The sequence below is a fragment of the Mytilus galloprovincialis genome, chromosome 12 (assembly GCF_965363235.1).
Source record: "Mytilus galloprovincialis chromosome 12, xbMytGall1.hap1.1, whole genome shotgun sequence".
NCBI lineage: Eukaryota > Metazoa > Mollusca > Bivalvia > Mytilida > Mytilidae > Mytilus > Mytilus galloprovincialis.
This window is the reverse complement of record NC_134849.1, coordinates 56,212,992-56,235,502: the sequence shown is the minus strand read 5'-3', so window position 1 is coordinate 56,235,502 and position 22,511 is coordinate 56,212,992. Positions and strand designations below refer to the sequence as shown.

At 31.9% G+C, this 22,511-nt stretch overlaps 1 protein-coding gene across 1 annotated transcript in view; it reads left to right on the top strand.

Moving 5' to 3' along the window:
* The first annotated feature begins 21,928 nt into the window (after positions 1-21,928).
* The window catches only part of LOC143055135 (uncharacterized), a 52,692-nt gene continuing 52,109 nt past the window's right edge, over positions 21,929-22,511 (top strand). Inside the window, exon 1 of the mRNA XM_076228277.1 lies at positions 21,929-21,985. Coding sequence (XP_076084392.1) covers positions 21,929-21,985 — 57 coding nt within the window. The remainder of the gene's footprint in view (positions 21,986-22,511) is intronic.

Here is a 22,511-nt window from a genome sequence, read left to right as displayed (position 1 = left end):
TTCTTTTATTTAAACCTTATGTTTTTGGAACACGTATTTAATTATTAGCGGCATGTCAAATTTCCTATCAACTACAATTTGAGAAGGTTAAGATTATTTATTTGTTTAATAATATGTATTTTGTGTCAGTTGCGTTGTGTGTAGTCGTGTTTGTTTACACAGTTTTGGATAATGGATCACAATTATTGTCTTATGTATGTGCAATGAAACATAAGGGTAGTATTTTACATTTTTATTTCGTAAAAGGCTCTATCACATAACAATGTATACATTATAGCAATTCATCGATATGTATCTTCATAAAATTTGAAAAGCAAATATTTCTTTACAATAGATTACTTTATATATTATTAAGATTGTCACTTTGTGACACAGCTGTCTACAAGTCTCCTTACTGTTCTAGTTATACTACTTCTGACAGCATTTCACTACTACCTTAATCAAATTTGATAAAGTCTTTACAGTTTTAATGTAAATTAGTTAAAAGAAATTCTAGCAGCTTGAGATTGATTGATATATTCGAATGTTATCATACTAGGACCAGGACCAGGTAACGATTTGAATAAAAAAAAGAACTATCATTATCTATATTCTATAATTGTATACAAAATTTTAAAAATCTACACGTCTTATGTTATAACGAAAGTTTTATTCAATAAGTATATGCATTTACATTGTCAAGAGGTATACTGAACAGGATGTAAGTATGTTGCCATTTTTTCAGGTGAAAGATGCATTAGTTGAAGATGTATTGCAAACATGTACCTTATATCAATTCAATACTAAAACAAGTCAAACATCAAAGGGATATTCAAACTCATAAATAAAACGAAATGACAATGTCATACTCGTTCAATACAGTGTATTATTCTAATATTTAACGTTTTTTACATAATGATTTAATGGTCTTTTTTAATAGTCACATAGTGGACATGAAGGTAACATGCACAACAGATACAGTCATCTTTGTGTGACATATCGTTACTTTTATAACGATACATTATAGAATAATTGTGTCTCTGCTTCTTCTACATACATGTTTTTTACAAGTTTTCATCAAAGTTTTCTGGACTGTATTTTCACAATGAATATATAAGATATCATTACAAATCGACGGAAGAATTTGCATATAAATTTAAGTCTGCATATATTCCATGCACCGGAAACTAACAACAGATATGTCACTTTTTTTTTTTTTTTTTTTTTTTTTTTTTTTTAAACACAGGTATCATCGACTGATGCATATGTACACATAGACTATATTAGGTTAGATACATACGATAATGTCTGCTGTAAAGATTTGAATTGTATAATCATGGTCAGAATATAGTTATATCTGATAATAATAGTTGATGAGTAATGTTTAAGGAAGTAAATAATAACAGGGAAATTACTGTAGAAAAGCCAGGACACGCTAGTATATTGAAGCCACGTTTAAACTTTATTTAAACATTAGAAACACCAGCATATCTGTTATTTGTTTCCGGTGCATGGAATATATGCAGACTTAATTTTTTATGCAAATTCTTCCAGTTTGGGAAGGTACATGTAACTCTTATATGGGAAAGTATTTGAATAAGCGATGTCAGATTCATAAACGTTTAAACTGTTTGATATCTTATATCAAATATCTGAGCGACAGCTTCCGAAACAACCAAACAGCAAAGGGAAAAATGGAAAGAAGAAAAACAAATAATAAACAAAACAAAAGCAATAGTTTTTTTAGCAGAAAGGTGAAAATACTTAATAAACAAAGAAATGTAATTCATTATATCTCAATCGCATATTAGAACTGCAGTGTAACATCATTGAAGTTACGATGGCTACATACAGTTCCGATATAAAGGTCATTATACACTTTGTCAAGCATGTTGACAAGCCGAGGCTTCGACAAAAAAATACATGTTCACATGGTTGATTAAAAATGTATTAAAAGAATTGATTAACTGGTATAAATAGGGAAACCAATATTTTTTTTTCAAGGTCTGCTTTTGCTGTTCATCAACTTTTCATAAGACGGACCTTCGACACGAACATTTGTTTAACTGGTTTGATTAAATACTTCTTAAACAAATAAACTATTTGATGAATTTGTACGTATTTGAAATTCTATGTTTTATCTAGGTATGTTGTAAATATGGATTTAAAAGACAAGAATCTATCGCTTCAATTTTATAATTACTTATGTAACATCGTCGGTTCTGAGGAAGTTGTAAGAACAAGAAGAGAGATATTTACTGTAAAGGACATTGTTCAGAAATCTATTGCAACTTACTTAAGTAGTGGCAGTAGAGCAGAAGGTTTAGATCTCAAAGGTAGTGATTATGATATGATGATTCTTCCTAACTATATTCGTGTGTATGAAAGCTCAAATGATTACCAGTACTATCCAGGTAAAGTACTTTCGGTTATGGAAACAAACGACACAAAACCCGGATTTACAAAACTGAAATTATCCAACAAATCAGACGTTGATACTGATATGATACAAGACTGGTGTCAGATTGTGGGAGACAAAACGTACATATCAAGTAAACGTTTTCGGGAATACTACTTAAGTGATTTATATGTTATGCATGGTCCATGTCTGTCTTCACCAGGTGGGGAATTTGATGTAGCAATCTGTTTCAGATGTGAGAAATGGATCTCACCAGCTCAACAATGGATACACAGATCACGTACAACATGGCCACATTACACACTAGTTACTTCATCTGTACAATACGGAGTTTTATTTGTTCCTATTGGTTGTAAACACTCTCCGAACGAGGACTTACAATGGCGTATATCATTTTCTGTGACCGAAAAACTGCTGATTCACTTTTTTCCCCATACTCAGTTATTATGTTATGCGTTAATGAAAATAATTTTAAAGGACCTCATCAAACCGAGACATGGTGATTTACTTTGTTCCTATTTCCTGAAAACGATAATGTTCTGGTTAAGCGAGGAGAAATGGAAACCTGAGAATATGATTCCTTGTTACTTGGATTGTATCAAAAGACTTATTTACTATGTGGAATATAAAACATGTCTTCATTATTTTATTCCAAAAAATAATCTGTTTGAAAACAGATTTACTGACGAAGAACATCGGGCATTACTGAACACATTACGGTTTATCTATGAATCCCCATTGATTTCTTTTTTTGAAACTTCTACTTTTCAAAACTATACATTAGAATCACTTAATTCGCGTGGAATTATACTATCAGCGTCGGAATTGTCGTGTTATAGGTACCTGGGAGTATATCGTCAAAACGTAATGTTCAACTCAGAGTCCATTAACAGTGCGATTAAACATCTTGTAAATGTGCGTTTACATAAAGAACTAATTAGATACATATTTTGTTTAGATGCCAGGAAACTTTTACAATCATCGCATGATTGTAATATGATGGCTAGAAACAAATTGTTTTACCAACAATACAAAAAAACATTGTGTTACCTCAAGATAAGTTTACGTTCAGAGTCAATTTCCCCGTGGTTATTGTTAGCATCTTTATTTTACAAATGTAAAAGATTTTTAGAATGTCTCTATATAATTAACTGCGGCATATCTAGGTCTTCTACGAACAAGATACTTCTACATTCTGCCAACAGCCTGCCTGAACAAACTGTATTCAGTGATATGAAGCAAAAATGCGGATTATTTAACGCGTTTAAACATTTAGTAATTGACAAAGTTTGTTTACCATATCCGTATAGGTTATTACCAGACGAACTGATACATTATTTATTCGAAAGACTTGTCGACCGACAAGTGATTTCGATTTCTCCAGATAACTACTGGTATTTGCTACAAATTCTTTGCTGTTATCAGGTTGGAGATGACAGAGGAGCAGAGAACGCGATTCATGATTTTGAACTGAAAATAAAATGAACGATACTTTTTTTTCTACAGTGAGAGTTTTTGTGTTCGTAATTACAGTGTAAATAAAGTGCGAATCCAGTCAGTTCATTTTAACTGTTGTATGCGAGTATGTTCATTGTAGAATAAAGTATCATGGGAAAACATTATTTGTTTACGTTTTGATATTACCAAAATAATTGATTTGAAACTAAATTTTAACATATTTTCATTATGATGTGTCTTTTTAATGTAAAATAAATGTATTAAAGTTCAAATATGTGTTATAAAAGCAACATAATATAGAATATCAATTATTAAAGGCGATCCATTTTCACTATAGATGCGATGAATTATCACTGTATGGCATTCATTTCTGATGTAGAATATTCGAAGATGCGATGAATTTTTATTGTAGATTAATGTGATAATTAGACTCAACAAATGAAAAACTTATTAGATTGCTTTAATATTTATATCTATTTATAACTTGTTTGTGTCTATAAAAACTGGCTGGTCATTTATATCTTTTCCCACAGTATTGACATGTGTGAACTGTATTGCCATGTTTCCCTGCTTTGTGATTCGCTAGGTCTTTAGAAGTTGCAAATTCCTGATTACACAAATCACACTGATACTTTTTGTTGTTTTCATGGTGCATGTTGTTTCAAATTATGTTTGTAAAAAATATACTTTCTTAAATTTATAGGGCTTGTTGTTTAGGTGCTTGTTGACTTGGCCATCAAAGAGTTGTTTTTATACGACCGCAATTTTTTTTTCGGTTCATATATTGCTATGATGTCGTCATAAGACACATTTTGTTTCCGGACAACTTCAATTTAAGTGAATGGATCTATATAAATTTTAAAGAAGGTTCAATACCACAAAATGAAGGTTGGGATTATTTTGAGGATGATGGTTCCAACTTTTTACGAAAAAGGGGCATAAAAGAAGCATTCTTTTTAGTTTCAGGATAATTTCTTGTGTATAAGAATTTCGATCGCTCTGAAATTGTAATACAGCGTTCAATACCACAGGTAGAAGGCTAGGATTCATTTTGGGGGTTATGGTACTAACAGTTTAAAAATGAATGAACAAAAAAAGGGACAACAAACAATCCTGTTAACTTTGTAGTTTCCGGACAATTACTTGTGTGTAAGTTTTTGGATCTTTCTGGCATTGTGCCACAAGGAACAATATCACAAATAAAGGGAAGACTGGGGTTAGGTTCAGGGGGAATTGTCCCAAAAATGCAGAAATAAGGGGCAAAAGAAATGGCAATTTTTTTTTCTAATTTCCAGACAATATCTTGTGTTTAAGTGTATGGATCTCTCTAAAATTGTAATACAAGGTTCATTACCACAAAGGAAAGACTGGTATTGGGTTTGATGGTTATTGGTCCTAGTCGGAAAAAAAATGTAATGGTCGGGTTCTTATTTTTTAAAGGGGTTCATATCTCATTTATTTATTTTTTTAAATTTCAAATTTTTGAAAAGTTTCAAGAGGAAACCTTCAGTTGCACAGTATTGCGCATACGATTTGTAAAATCTTCGACCACATTTATCTTGTGTCAGAAACCTATATAACGTCATTTCACAATTCAAATTCAAATAGTATCAAGCTTTAATATTGTGTCCAAATTTGCGCAACTGTTCAGGTTTCGACCTCTGCGGTCAGCGAAGCATTTTAAATGTTTAACTACAAAACGAGCTGATGTGATTAAAAGTTCCTGTTGCTTTCTTCATATGGTGAGCCAGGCGAGCATAGGCGTATGAAGGGGTGTCTGCAAAAATTTGGTTGATTATATATATATAGGGAATCACTGAAGCGTATCTGGAGCCCCCCCCCCCCCCCCCCTCCCCCGTTTTAAGTCATCCATCGGGTCCGCCTTACAAACAGTTCTGGATCCGCCACTGCCCAGTTCTGCTTTTGAAGTGTTTGGAACAATGAGTACAAATCAGGCCTACTCAATGCTATCAGTTTTCATGCTCATTGAGAAGTCTTAAAATTTTAATTCACACTGGTCACATTTGTGTAACTCATTAGTGTGGATCTTCTTATGACTGTGAAAACTAACTACCCATTTTGTTTTGAAAGGACAATAAGTGCATTGGTATGAAGACCCCTCCTTCTTAACTTTAGTTCTGTGGTTCATTTTCACTTGCTTCCCGTATTGTAGAATCCCAAATGCTTCAATATTCATATTCTGAAGGAAAGTTAGTTTTAGCTCTATTATTGCTTGCATGTTCTTTACTGTATAAAATGAAACGATATGTGACATATAAATTATCCAAAGTCATCAAAGCGTGAAATGCAAGTCAAGTTGTGTAGGGCTAACTTTTTCTGTCAAAAATATAAACTGATAAAGTTGCATTGGTACATGATGTACGTGTTGTAGAGCACCCTTGATACTACCGCAGAGGTCGAACCCCGAACAGTTTGGGGCAAGTATGTACACAACATTTAAGCAAGACATCATTTTTGATGGAATAAAGAAAATGTTGAATATCGGACCGTTTGGACCTCAATGTGGACCATTTCGATAACTTGGCCCAAAATACCAAAATCCCAAAAAACACGGTGAGATTCAGCATGCCAAAGTACCCCAAATATTCAATTGTTGTTGAAATTCAATGGACCAAAAAAATAATTAACTCAATCATGTATGGATTCAGCCTACCAAAGAACCTCAAGTTTTATTTTGGACCCTGTGGGCCAATTTAAAACCGGACCCGAAATCAAAAATCTGACTTCAAAAACCTCGTTGAAATTGGTCAAGAAGTGATTATAAAAAAAAATTAGAAAAACATTGTTGTTTTTTATCCCTTTTTATCCCATTCTATTTCGATAGACAGGATAGATGAACGAATTCAGTGATGAAGTGTCATTGCATTGGATAAATATAACTGTACTTTAAATAAAGATGCTGATGAATTATAAAAAAAAATCTATGACATGCTTCTTCTGCTTTGTAAATAGACCCATACTCGAAATCCAATGATAAAATTTGTTTGCACATGCGTATAATGACTACTGCAGAAACATGAATTTTATCAAATTGGCATGCATTTTAAAATATATTTCTTTAATCTAAAACAGTTACACTTTCAAGTCTTAAATGATCCACATGTTAAATCATGACTACAATGTAGTATATATAAAATGAATATTAATGCTATTGAATTAAATGGATTGTTCAATCAAACTTTCATCTCAAAGTCAGTACTATCAAACCCTTTTCTTACTTTAATCATTGTTTGAGCAAGTCGGCTGAATTAGAAATTTATTGCAAAAAAATGAATAAAATTCATACAGTGAAAATGCACCACTTATACAATACTTATGAATCGCTCTACAGTGAAAATGAAAGTAAAGTATCATTATTCCACAGTAAATATGACTCGTATAAAGATAGCATCATAGTGGAATTCAATACAATATGGACAAACCGAATAACAAAAGCTATTCTACGTTATACAACATTAATAATTTTGTTGAAATGAATATTTTTCTTCAACTACATCTTTCCTGCTAGTTTTTAATCACCTGCACGATTTGTTCGTAAAACGTCCTAAATATTCACCTATTGCGGTATATATTTCACGTATGGATGGCTCTCGTCGCGATAAAAACCCGTTCCCATCTCTTATTTCTATGTTGTGTCATGTGTACTATTGTTTTTCTGTTTGTCTTTTTCATTTTTAGCCATGGCGTTGTTAGTTTGTTTTAGATTTATGAGTTTGACTGTCCATTTGGTATCTTTCGTCCCTCTTTTATTTTGTCTAACTTGTATTATTTATTACTAAACATTTACATGTGAACTATTTTTCTTCATTTTCTTCAAATGTCATAATTTTTTCGTCTGTTTATTTACCACTCTACATCAGAAATGCGTGGCATATAAAGTGAAAATGGTATTTTAGGATCCGCACTTTACATACACTGAATTACAAGTATTTGTGTTGTGAAATCATTTATATGATATTAATAACATCTAAGAAACTATTTAAATTACAGCGTTATTGTGTACCTTAGTTAATCTGGATACATTTTGCTAAATCAAAATTAATTTGAAAACAATTAGCTAGCTAGTATGGTAAAATAATTATCAGTTGAAATCATGATATATGTTTGTCTCTTCCTTTGTCATTTTTATATTATATATTTGTTTTTGCTGGGTATTTATTTAAAGAATGACTGTAATATTGTTTCTGTCTATGAAGAAATAACATAAAAAATTTGGTGCACACTGAATAACGCGCGTAGCGGGTTATTTAACAGTGCGCACCACATTTTTTATGCAATTTCGAAAAGACAGAAAAAATATTACAGTCATTTCTTATAATTTAATTCTAAATTCAATTTTAAACCGTAGAAAACCATGAAAAACGTTGATGACGTCACGGTCACATGACTAAATTATGTCTATGGGCTGATAACAAAATAACGTCAGCCAATCAGAAGACGCGTTACATCCAAAATTAAATCATTGACAAATAATGTTATGCGATTTGTCATCAGTAGTATACGAATCAACAATAGTATATCATTTTATATTTTAATTATTAACTATTTCTTGTACTTATACAATGTATTTGTTTTAATAGGAAGTTATTGTTTTGGAAGAAATTCGCTGCAAAAGTTTTAAGATTTTTTTTCTATGAATTAAGTATATATTTCTCTCATGCAAAGCTCTGATTCCTTGCCTAGATTACACTTTTTTGGTGTGTTTTGTCTGCGCTTTAACTTTTCTATTATATTTTAGATTTATTAATATCAAGATGGCAAGATACATTACTTGTCGAAATATGTGCATCTGGTGCACAAAGAGATGTGACGTGTATGTGTTTGATAAAGTATTGTATCATTTTGTTACAAAAGAGTAAAAAATACTATACATTATAATATTATATCAACTTTAAAGATATCAATATCATCGAAATGTTATTTAGAACTTTATAATGATTTTCTTTTATCTTATTTTAGTATTTTTCATATTTGTTTTATTTTTTAATTATGCTTCGAAAAATAAATATGAGTCAATATGAATTTTTTTTTTCAAATGTTCAATGTCATGGAGAACTACTGTATTTGACCAAATAAATTTATTTTTTATTTAGATTTTGAATGAACAGCAATATAAGTAAGACTATGTAATTGATGCGAACAAGTTTTTATCTCGCCTAGGGCCCTCTAGGTGTGAAATATATACCGACATAGGTGAATATTTAGGACGTTTCACGAACAAATCGTGAAGGTGATTGAAAACTAGCAGCTAAGGTGTAGTTGTAGTAGACTATTAATTGCAACACAATTATAAATGTTGTATAAAGTTTGGTTATTCAGTTTGTTCATATTGAACTAAATTCTGAACATGACGCGTGTATCGTTTAATTACATTTACAACACTATTAAACGCCTAGTAAACGTTTGTTTAAAAAAAAAAGTTCTACATACATGTTATCTGTAAGTGCCAGAAAAGCTTTACAATCATCTCATCCTTGTAATATGATGGCTAGAAACAAATTCCTTTGCCAACAATACAAAAGATCATTATGTTATTTTAAAATAAACTTACGTTCATTTTCGATTTCATCGTGGTTATTGCTAGCATTTAATAAATGTAAACGATTTCAGGAATGTCTCGATATAATCAACTACTGTTTATCTAGATGTAACCCGGATATGATCCACCTAAATGTTAAGAACAGTTTGGTTCAGCAGACTGATTTCAAGAAAATGAAAACCAGATTTGGATTATTGCTCGCCATGAAACATATAATCGAAGATGTATGTTTTCAACATCCATGTTGTCTATTACCAGACGAGCTGAAACCTTTAATAGTCAATTAATTTTTTTTCAGTCCTCCAGTTGTGTATTTGTATCTTTTACGATTTCTTTGTTGGCATCATCTTCGAAATTACACAGGAAAATAGATCGTGCTGCATAATCTTGAACTAACAATCAAAAAAGAAAACTTTACAATTAGCAATGTTTCGAATTTAGGAAGAGTACTTGCAAGTCTCGATATAGTAAACGCATTATTGTGATAGCAGCTATATATTGATTTGAAAACCAGACAGCGCTTGGATATGTCATTGTCTAATATGCACATATTTGTCTTTCAAGGAAACATCGTGATAATAATGATTCTGTTATTATGTTAGATAATGTACATGATGTAGAACTGGAAATAATTTCATATTTGAATAATGCCTGTATTATACATCGTCAAATAATGTTATATCCCTATCATGATTTGGTGAACAATTCCGATTTAGACATCATATTGATTTGATTTTATTCGATAGAGGTTTGCATTGAAAAATGTCCAGACTAAAAACGAACTTTATCTTAGCAACTCCATAATATATAACTGCGAATTCCAGTGATAGAATGACTGTGTTTGATGCAGGAGATCGTGTTTTGAACAACGTTTAGTTTTAGTTGGTGTTAAATGGCTTCGTACGCTGGACTTTGAAACAGTAATACGTGTCATTGTAGACTTTAACGATTTTCTAAGTTTGTCAATCTATAAAAAAATGTAGGTTCATATTCCTTTCGAATCAACCAATGTGTTCGTTATGGTTCATTTGGAAAACCAGTGTATTAGATATAGCAATAAGAAGACGAGTTCCAATGAGACAACTCTTCATTCAGGTCACATTGTGTAAAAACATTTGAAGGTAAAATTACGGCCTTTTATAAACGATTTTCTTATGCCAGGGATAGAGTACCTTTGCCGTGTTTGACCAAACTTTTTTGATTTTTGGGTCCTCAATGCTCTTCAACTTGGTACTTGTTTGGCTTTATAACTATTTTGATCTGAGCGTCACTGATAAGTTTTATGTAGACGAAATGTGCGTTTGGCGTTCTCAATTATAATCCTGGTACCTGTGATAACTACTTCAACACGAAGCTGTCTCTCGCACCGAACAACAAGCTATAAAGGACCCTTACATGGCTAGCGTAAAACCACATTGAAACAGGAAAAGCCACCGTCTTATCTTTATGAAAATAGACGAGAACTAGAAACACTTATGAACCATATCAACAAAGAATAACCGCCGAACAACAGGTTTTTGTATCATCATGTATACATGAGTTTCGATTTAGGCTTATAGCTTCCAACAGTGGCGTAGCTGGGTCATTTTTACGTGTACGCCCGAACCTTGGCGAGGGATATGAGGGGTGCCAATCGCTAAATGTTAAAGCACCTGCTGGTAGTGGGTTCGAAAGGGACGAAGCCCCCGAAAGCAATCAAGAATGAGATACCGTAATGATTCCTGTCAGTAAAAAATCATTGATAGCAACATACTTTTGAATCTAAATGGTTTGTTTGTTTTGGTTAAATCTTGTAATATGTGAACTTATTCATCGTGTTAAACTGGAAGCTAGCCTAATGGTCATTGGTTTTAGAGAAAACGTCCAAACCAATATTACTTTTAAATAAGTTTAAATGGTGCCGTGAGTGAGCATACAATCCACAAAAGCACCTTTTAATGAACACGGAAAAAATAGTTCTAAGAGGTGCAATATAAAAAAATTCTGGAAAACCTAGGATTTCTTCCAACAAAAAGTGAATCAATTTATCATTCCTTTAAAGGGATTTTTAAAAATTTTCTTTTGATATTTTTTTCTTGATCTGGAATATTTCACGACAATCTATGAAGGTTTATAAATTGAGCATGTAAAACAATTAATTGCGTAAAGAAGAGTCCGGCTATCCGGCTGTCTATCAGAAAAGACTGTGACAGAAAAATGAACGAAAAAAATGCTTTCAAAATTTTAGCTTTAGACATAAGTATAATTGAAAAAACTTCTTCGGCATTTTCATAAAATTCGATGAAGGTTCGACAATGTAATTGAGAAATAACAAAATGTAAGCCCAAACTGCGACCACTTATTAATTGCAGAAAGAAATACATTTTGTCCTTAAAATGTGGGAAAATTAAAGATAAATTGCATAATTATATTGCTCTGAATACTCTTTTGATCATAAACAGTTTCTGTCCAACTTTCGTAAAATTTCACGGAGAGTCATTCAAAAGATTTTATCCTCATTCGGAACCTAAATGTTGACACCGCTTTGTCTAGCTTTTGTGACATAAATCACTGGCTCAACAAAAATACAAACAGCATATCGAATCTGAGCAGATAGTGACTTGCTTTAAATATAAGAAAAGTACGTAGAATTCATAGTAGATTCAGACTTTTACAAAAGATTCGAACAAATATATTAAATGATCTATTTGAATAAATTTAGTCCCTTTTTATTCAAAATTACAATCCATTGAAAAAAGAAGCACAAGGCTGATGTGCTTTTGACCAGTTTTTCTTATTCTATGTCGAATCAGAGAGGGGTGTTATATGTCTCTGGTCGAATATTTGTTTTATTTTCAAATTCAAGTGTACGCCCGGGCGTTTTGACGTAAACGTAGCTACGCGCATGTCCAAGATAAACGCACAGGCTTCTGTTACATACATGATTGTAATTAGAAGCATACTGTTTTTGACAACATATTTATGTTAGCTGTCATTATTCAAAATTATGTTAGAAACTGTTGAAAATATTTTCTTATATAAGTCATTGCAATGTTTCTGAAATTATTACTGTACAATAGAATCAAAATATGATAGCAACACAGTGAAGTTCATGTCTTGTATACATATGACAGTAACTTGTTTTCATGGATTAAAATTCAAATTTGTAACCATAGACATTTAGTACTGATTCTTAACATTTTTATTTCTGTAATATAGAAATGAAATATTGGTACATGTATGTACATTTATCTGACAAATCACGTTTCACTTGCAAAATACAAGTATTATATAAACTAAGAGTAATTCGTTGGAATACCTGTAGTGGTCTTTAACGTTAAATAGTGACACTTTCATGACAAACATTACATGTTTTATTGCTAAGAATTTCTAGATAAAAAAACAAATTCAAAGGTCCAAAAAGGTTAAACTATTACAATTGTTCGAGTTGTGCTTAAAGGCATTACTCCTAGTATTATGTTCCTTTTTCAACGTATATAGATAAAGGAAGATGTAGTGTGAGTGCAAATGAGTGCAACTCTCCCTCCAAATAACAATTGATAAAAGTAAACCATTATAGGTCAATGTAAGGCCTGCAACACGTAGTCTAGGCTCACACCGAACAAAAAGCTGTAAAGGGCAGAACATTTACTAGTGTAAAACCATTCAAACGGAAAAAAACCAACGGTCTAATCTATACAAAAAACGAAAAACGAGAAACACGTATCAATAACATAAAATAAACGACAACTACTGTACGTCAGATTCCTGACTTAGGACATGTTCAAACATTTGCAGCGGGATTAAACGTTTTAATGGTACCAATCCTTCTCCCTTTTTCTGAAACAATAGCATAACATCACAACATAGAAAACCACGCGATAAAATATTAATTGGAAGGCTCAACTCAATCAAAAACGTAGATTAACACACTTTGTACGAATATAAGGCGGTTTGTTTACTGTAGAGCAATTTAGGATATCACAAAGGGGCTGGATGTTTTTTTGCGAAAAATTAAAAAAAAACATCTTTTCCCTTTGCCCTCTGTCTGTATTGCTACATTATCGGGAAACTTCACAATTTTATACTAAAACAAAGATGCTGATCCTTAAAGGAGTTCTTAATACACTTATACAATTGAGAATGGAAATGGGGAATAATAACTTTGTATATTATTTAGATTATCACTTTATGAACACAACTGTGTACAAGTCTCATTACTGTTCTTGCAATACTAAATTCTGACAACATTCCACCACAACCTGAATCTAATTTGATAAAATCTATGCAGTCTAAATGTAAATTATTTAAAATATCCTTATCTAGTCCTCGTCTGATTAACATTTCAATTGATCAATTAATCTAATAGACATAGGAAGATGTGGTGTGACTGCCAATGAGACAACTCTCCATCCAAATAACAATTTAAAAAAGTAAACCATTATAGGTCAATGTACGGCCTTTAACACGGATATTTTAAATAATTTACATTAAGACTGCATAGATTTTATCAAATAAGATTCAGGTTGTGGTGGAATGTTGTCAGAATTAGTATTGCAAGAACAGTAATGAGACTTGTACACAGTTGTGTTCACAAAGTGATAATCTAAATAATATACAAAGTTATTATTTCTGAAAGGAAGTTTCTCATTTCATATTGTCATATTTTCATATCTTTGATTGGTTTGTTGTCTCTTTGAAATATTCCCCATTTCCATTCTCAACTGTATTAGTGTATTAAGAACTCCTTTAAGGATCAGCATCTTTGTTTTAGTATAAAATTGTGAAGTTTCCCGATAATGTAGCAATACAGACAGAGGGCAAAGGGAAAAGATGTTTTTTTTTAATTTTTCGCAAAAAAACATCAAGCCCCTTTGTGATATCCTAAATTGCTCTACAGTAAACAAACCGCCTTATATTCGTACAAAGTGTGTTAATCTACGTTTTTGATTGAGTTGAGCCTTCCAATTAATATTTTATCGCGTGGTTTTCTATGTTGTGATGTTATGCTATTGTTTCAGAAATAGGGAGAAGGATTGGTACCATTAAAACGTTTAATCTCGCTGCAAATGTTTGAACATGTCCTAAGTCAGGAATCTGACGTACAGTAGTTGTCGTTTATTTTATGTTATTGATACGTGTTTCTCGTTTTTCGTTTTTTGTATAGATTAGACCGTTGGTTTTTTTCCGTTTGAATGGTTTTACACTAGTAAATGTTCTGCCCTTTACAGCTTTTTGTTCGGTGTGAGCCTAGACTACGTGTTGCAGGCCTTACATTGACCTAAAATGGTTTACTTTTATCAATTGTTATTTGGAGGGAGAGTTGCACTCATTTGCACTCACACTACATCTTCCTTTATCTATATACGTTGAAAAAGGAACATAATACTAGGAGTAATGCCTTTAAGCACAACACGAACAATTTTAATAGTTTAACCTTTTTGGACCTTTGAATTTGTTTTTTTATCTAGAAATTCTTAGCAATAAAACATGTAATGTTTGTCATGAAAGTGTCACTATTTAACGTTAAAGACCACTACAGGTATTCCAACGAATTACTCTTAGTTTATATAATACTTGTATTTTGCAAGTGAAACGTGATTTGTCAGATAAATGTACATACATGTACCAATATTTCATTTCTATATTACAGAAATAAAAATGTTAAGAATCAGTACTAAATGTCTATGGTTACAAATTTGAATTTTAATCCATGAAAACAAATTACTGTCATATGTATACAAGACATGAACTTCACTGTGTTGCTATCATATTTTGATTCTATTGTACAGTAATAATTTCAGAAACATTGCAATGACTTATATAATAACATATTTTCAACAGTTTCTAACATATTTTTTGAATAATGACAGCTAAAATAAATAGTAGGTTGTCAAAAAAAGTATGCTTCTAATTACAATCATGTATGTAAAAGAAGCCTGTGCGTTTATCTTGGAAGCTATAAGCCTAAATCGAAACTCATGTATCCATGATGATACAGGAACCTGTTGTTCGGCGGTTATCCTTTGTTGATATGGTTCATAAGTGTTTCTAGTTCTCGTTTTTTTTTCTTCATAAAGATAAGACGGTTGCTTTTCCTGTTTGAATGTGGTTTTACGCTAGCCGTGTAAGGGTCCTTTATAGCTTGTTGTTCGGTGCGAGAGACGGTTTCGTGCAAAAATCTTAAAACTTTTGCAGCGAATTTCTTCCAAAACAATAACTTCCTTTTAAAACAAATACATTGTATAAGTATAAGAAATAGTTAATAATTAAAAAATAAAATGATATACTATTGTTGATTCGTATACTACTGATGACAAGTCGCATAAAAATAATTTGATTTTGGATGTAACGCGTCTTTTGATTGGCTGACGTTATTTTGTTATCAGCCCATAGACATAATTTAGTCATGTGACCGTGACGTCATCAACGTTTTTCATGGTTTTCTACGGTTTAAAATGGAATTTAGAATTAAATTATAAGAAATGACTGTAATATTTTTTCTGTCTATTCGAAATTACATAAAAAATGTGGTGCACACTGTTAAATAACCCGCTACTCGCGTTATTCAGTGTGCACCAAATTTTTTATGTTATTTCTTCATAGACAGAAAAAAAATTACAGTCATTCCTTAAATAAATACCCAGCAAAAACAAATATATGAATAAAAATGACCAATGAATCGCGTTCTCTGCTCCTCTGTCATCTCCAACCTGATAACAGCAAAGAATTTGTAGCAAATACCAGTAATTATCTGGACAAATCGTTATCTCTTGTCGGTCGACCAGTTTTACGAATATATAATGTATCGGTTCGTCTGGTAATAAACTATACGGGTATGGAAAACAAACATTGTCAATTACTAAATGTTTAAACGAGTTAAATAATCCGCATTTTTGCTTCATATCATTGAATACAGTTTGTTCAGCCAGGCTGTTGGCAGAATGCAGAAGTATCTTGTTCGGAGAAGAACTAGATATGCCGCAGTTAATTATATAGAGACATTCTAAAAATCTTTTACATTTGTAAAATAAAGATGCTAACAATAACCACGGGGAAATTGACTCTAAACGTAAACTTATCTTGAGGTAACACAATGTTTTTTTGTATTGTTGGTAAAACAATTTGTTTCTAGCCATCATATTACAATCATGCGATGATTGTAAAAGTTCCCTAGCATCTAAACAAAAGATGTATTTACGGAGTTCTTTATGCACAGATGAGCTGACACCAATTCCAATCATCTACGAGGAAGAACTAGTCACCTTTGGAACCACTACTTAACACAAGGACCAAGGACAACAAATCATCTAGAGGGATGACACAGCAAGCTGAAGAAACATGTCACCCGTCCACATCCAAACATCTTTCAACTAATTAAACTTCTGAAACATGAGGAAGCCTTTAACGCCCTGACCATGATCCAGAATGCAACCGGTGGGAAGAGAGTGGCCCCAAAAAAGAAGTATGTGGAAATCAACAATAGATTAGACAAACGCACATTTACAAGATGTTTAATCATTACGTTTTGCTGAACATTACGTTTTGACGAAATATTCCCAGGTAACTATAACACGACAATTCTGACGCTGATAGTATCATTTCACGCGAATTAAGTGATTCTAATCTATAGTTTTGAAAAGTAGAAGTTTCAAAAAAAGAAATTAATGGGGATTCATAGATAAACCGTAATGTGCTCAGTAATGCCTGATGTTCTTTGTCAGTAAATCTGTTTTCAAACAGATTATTTGTTGGAATAAAATAATGAAGACATGTGTTATATTCCACACAGTAAATAAGTCTTTTGATACAACCAAAGTAACAAGGAATCACATTTTCAGGTTTCCATTCTGATGAATTCATCTCCTCACTTAACCAGAACATTATCGTTTTCAGGAAATAGGAACAACGTAAATCGCCATGTCTCTGTTTGATGAGGTCCTTCAAAATTATTTTCATTAACGCATAGTATGGGAAAAAGAATAAATCTGCAGTTTTTCGGTCACAGAAAACGATAAACGCCATTGTATTTCCTCATTTGGAGAATCTTTGCATCCAATAGGAACAAATAAAACTCCGTATTGTACAGCTGCAGTAACTAGCATGCTATCTGTCCATGCTGTACGTGATCTGTTAATCCATTGTTGAGATTGTGTGATCCATTGTTTACATCTAAAACACCCTGCACGATCATATTGACCATCAGCTGTAGACCGACATGGACCATGAATAACCATATCACCAGGTATGTCTATCTCCCGAAATAGTTTACTGGAGATATACGTTTCTTTTCCAACAGTTTCAGACCAGTTGCGTATCTTATCAGTATAAAGATCTGATTTGTTAGCTAGCTTTAGTTTTGTAAAACCGGGTTTTGTGCCCATTGTATCCATAAACAAAATTATGTCACCTGGATCAGACTGTACGTTATTTAAGCTTTTATACACACACATACAGTTAGGAAAACACATTATATCATAATCACTACCTTTGATATCTAGACCTTCTGCTTTACTACCACTACTTATAACTGTTACGTGAGTAGTATTGTCAACAATATCCTTGCGAGAAAATATATCTGTTCTTGTCCTTACAACTTCCTCAGAACCGACGATGTCACATAAGCATTTACAAAATTGAAGCGATAGACTCTTGTCATAAAGATTTATATTTGAAACAGATCTAAGAAAAAAAAAGAAACGAAATATTTTAAAAACAATCCAGTTATTGACTTTAAAAAGAATATAAACCCAATTGTTTATCAAAGAATAGATAATTTGATAATTGAAATATGGAAAAATATTCAATGGGTAACTGAAAAACACATGCATTAACGCAATTGGAATTTTCTTTTGTAATGTTCTAATACTTAGAATATGTAAATGATTCCGGATTCCAACTGTTTTTATTTGAGCTTCAGTGATGAAACAATCGTATGGCACATGTAATTATATAAAACTAGGCATCTTTGTAGTTCGATTCTGCAATGTTTCATTACTTGACCGTGCTTTATTATTTTGATATTACTCATACCAGTGAATAAGTATCTGACACGTTATTGTTATATAATGACTTAAGCGCGTAAAAAAGTTTAAAAAATGAAGAAATTTTATTGTCTGATACACAGATTCACAATTCAACATATTGACCAAAAACAACGTGTTTTACGTTAATTCCGCTATTTCAAAATGTCAATGTTAACGAAGGACAACCACAAATAATTTCATACTTTTTTTTAACTATTAGAGCGATGCTTTGAATATATCGAGGCTTTTTTTTTAAGTTGTCAATTTTTTTTAAATAACTAAAATTTGTACCGTTCCGTTATTGTTCGTTCAGGTTTCTGTATGCGCATAAGGTGTTCCTATGTAATCTCAAATATGGTATCAAAACAAGTTCATCACCGGTTATTTTTGGTATCAGTTCGTCTGATAATGACAACAACAGAAATTAAAAACGAACATTTTAAATCACTAAGTTTTTTATATTGTGTCATTGTGTTTCAATAAAGACAATACCTGTTTAGTGTCTTAAAATATCAGCTGTATTCGTAAAAGACACAGGTGAAATGCGAGCTTTAGCGAACTATTGCTCCTGTTTTGAGCCGCGTACAAATACGGCTGATATTTAATGACAGTAAACTCTTATTATCTGTATCCCGAAATAATTATAAATATTGTTTGTGCTTTGAAAGACACAACAACTCACATTTTTTGCATTTATTTTCGATTCAAAAATCCCTTGAGTAGAAATATTAAAATCACACATTCAGCTGAAAACGGTTGGCTTAAAACAAAATCTGGAATGGTCAACAATAATACATTAAACAAGGTAAATACTTATCGATTTTAACATAAGAACTAATTTCAACAGTAAAAAAAAATAACAAAACATTGTCAAATTTGAAACAGAAGTGTACGAGTTGTCTAAGCCTCAGAATTTTGAACTGAACTTAACTTGCAATTAACATGCATGCCGAAATTCACATCGTTGATTTTGTAACACATGTACACATTCAAGTTTTGAAATCGATGATTGTCGTCGTAGAAAATACTGCTGTTCATGTTTGTCTGTCACCCTAAAATTTGTTTAATCTTATAACTCTAAATAAATGTTTGAAACAAACAAAACGTAGAAAAGTAATCGTTAGTTCGCATAAGTTCAAGCAATACGTATTTGGAATTCGACTGCAATATACTGAGGTCACGCAGGTTAAGACAACACTCAATAAACAAACATAGTCCGGCAGTAGGCGGAGCTTTAAAGCGATATCTGTATAGTATACAGATACAGCATAGCGATATCTGTAGGGCTGTATTTGTATAGTAAGATCTCTAATTGAAGAATAAACTGCTGTTCCGGTGTCATTGTGTTAAGATCAAGGTTGGAATACATCAATGTTTTGGTTTGAGATACATTCATATTTTCCTGCAATTTATTTACAATAATAGGTCACACAGACAACAAGCGATAAATTGTCATTGATTGTTCTGGTGTACTGCAGTGGATGTAAATAAAATCAGTACATTTTGTCAACGTCCATTTGTCCCTCTCTAATTTTAGAAATGTTGTATTGCTTCTTCTAGTATTGAAATGTTTACCTATATTGCAGTATTGAACACTTATGTTTATATCATTTTAATTCATATTGCAAAGGTCAAAGTTTTATTTACGAATACAACAATAACACATCAAGGAAATATCAAGATTTGCATATCAAGTATCTTGTTTTGACGTCATTAGCAAATAATAATGTACATTCAAAGGTTTTTGAAGAAATTTTTTTATTTTTTTTTTATTTTGACACAATTTTATTAAGAGACATTCTCTGTAAAAACCAAAGAAATTCATGGGACTGTTCACACCAATGTCACGGATTTTCAATATCTTTTCAATATTAAGCCCATATGATGCCCTGATAACAAAAATTCTGTTGCCATGGTTACAGGTCCCATATATATAAGCCCAGTAACAGAGTAGCAAAATCTCAAAATGCACCATTTTTCAACTTTCATTATTTTCAACAAATACACATTTTTAGCCTAAATCATATGTTTATTGAACAAAACAAAGATCTGGAATAACACAATAAAGTAAACAGACATTGTCTTCAATCCAATCAAATTAATACAACTTGTATCTGAAAAGTGCCGATTTTGCATTTTTTCAAATAGCTGAAAAAGGATTTTTTAGTAAATTTCAAAATGATTTGATTTGTTTTCCTAACGTCACATTTTATTGCTATGCCTCCAAAATGATCTTCATATATCACTGTTTTACCAAGAAAAAAATTGGGTGTGTGTTTTTTTTTGTTATAAAAAAAATTGTTCAATTTTTCTGAAATTTGGCATAACTTGGTTGACCGTTATGGAATAACCGTATCACAAATGATATCGGATATGTTCCTTACGTCGTAACTTCAATCCCCTTCCCTTTCCTGAATGTGACCTACCGAATTAGACTATTTACCGGATTTGTTATCACATAAGCAACACGACGGGTGCCGCATGTAGAGCAGGATCTGCTTACCCTTCCGGAGCACCTGCGATCACCCCTAGTTTTTGGTGGAGTTTGTGTTGTTTATTCTTTAGTTTTCTATGTTGTATCGTGTGTGCTGTTGTTTCTTTATCTTTTTCATTTTTAGCCATGGCGTTGTCAGTTTGTTTTAGATTTACGAGTTTGACTGTCCCTTTGGTATCTTTCGTCCCTCTTTGAAATTGCATTGTGCAGATTAAAATAAAGTAAGTGGTTATATTCGTCAATTTCAAAGTTTTTCTTATTTGACTTTGTAAAACAATACCGATTAGGAATTGTTTTGATACACAACTAATATTGTTCAAAATAAATATCAATAACAGTTGCTATGGAAACACATTACAAAGAGCATTGCAGTAGGCATCAGACCACAATTAATTTCCTTTTTCCATGGTCTTTGAATATAGTTCCCAATTATCATATGGGGTATTTCTTCCTAAGTATTCTGACTACTGTTTTCTTTAAAATGTTTACTATTTTAGTGGTCCTATCAGTTGCATATATATATTAAAATAAGTAAAACATGTGACAAATAATATTGTTTAAAGTGAAAGTAGTGATTTATTTTGGGTCCCTTTATAGCTTGTTGTTCGGTGTGAGCCAATGCTCCGTGTGGAAGGCCATACATTGACCTATAGTGGTTTTCTTTTTTTTTATTGTTATTCGGATAGAGAGTTGTCTCATTGGCACTCACACCACATCTTCCTATATCTATTTGGTCAAAATAAAAGTAAGGTGAAATTCACAATGGAAAATCCCTTATCAAATGGCAAAATCAAAAGCTAAAACACGTCAACAGAACGGATAACAGCTGTCATATTTCTGAGTTGTTACATCAATTGTATGACAGTTGGATACATTTCTAGAGATTACAGGTAAAACATGCAACTTGAGATGCGAATATTACAAAATAATTGGCATTAACAAAAGAGATTAACAGGAAACTTGAACTCAGATTTATTTTGCAGCTAGATGTCACATAATATTTATTCTCAGTTATGTCTGGAGCATCAGAGAAACTTGATAATATAACATGGTCTGTGACAAGAATGAAGGTATTTTTTTAGGGGGCGGCAAGATTCAGCCTTTTCCAATGAATCAACTAAAGAATCAAATGAACCGTTTGGTAATACTTGAGGTTTCTGTTCCTCGTTATTAGAACTCAATTGCATTGTCAGTGAATGAAGTACATCTTCTATATTTTGCGGAAAATCAGTTGTAATTATTTTCTTCATTATCTCAAGTAATCTATTGCATTAAACAGATTTGGAACTTTCAAAATACATATTCGAGGAACTCCTTCCTTCTTCTGAAAAACACATCATCCTAACAGCTTGTTAAAATTCACTAACATGGTAAAATTCATTCATAATCTGGAAACTGCTGGATTATTTCTAAAAAAAAGAAAGTATTTTATTTTACAAACTTAATCAAATATGAGGTATAAGCAAATTTTACTAATTTAGATATTTTTTCATAGTGATTAATGCTTACACAAAATTCAAAAGACAGTTTTGTTTCCCTTATGGTTAACGTTTGAGCGCATTATTTGTGCACCTTTTATACATCATTTACAAGACT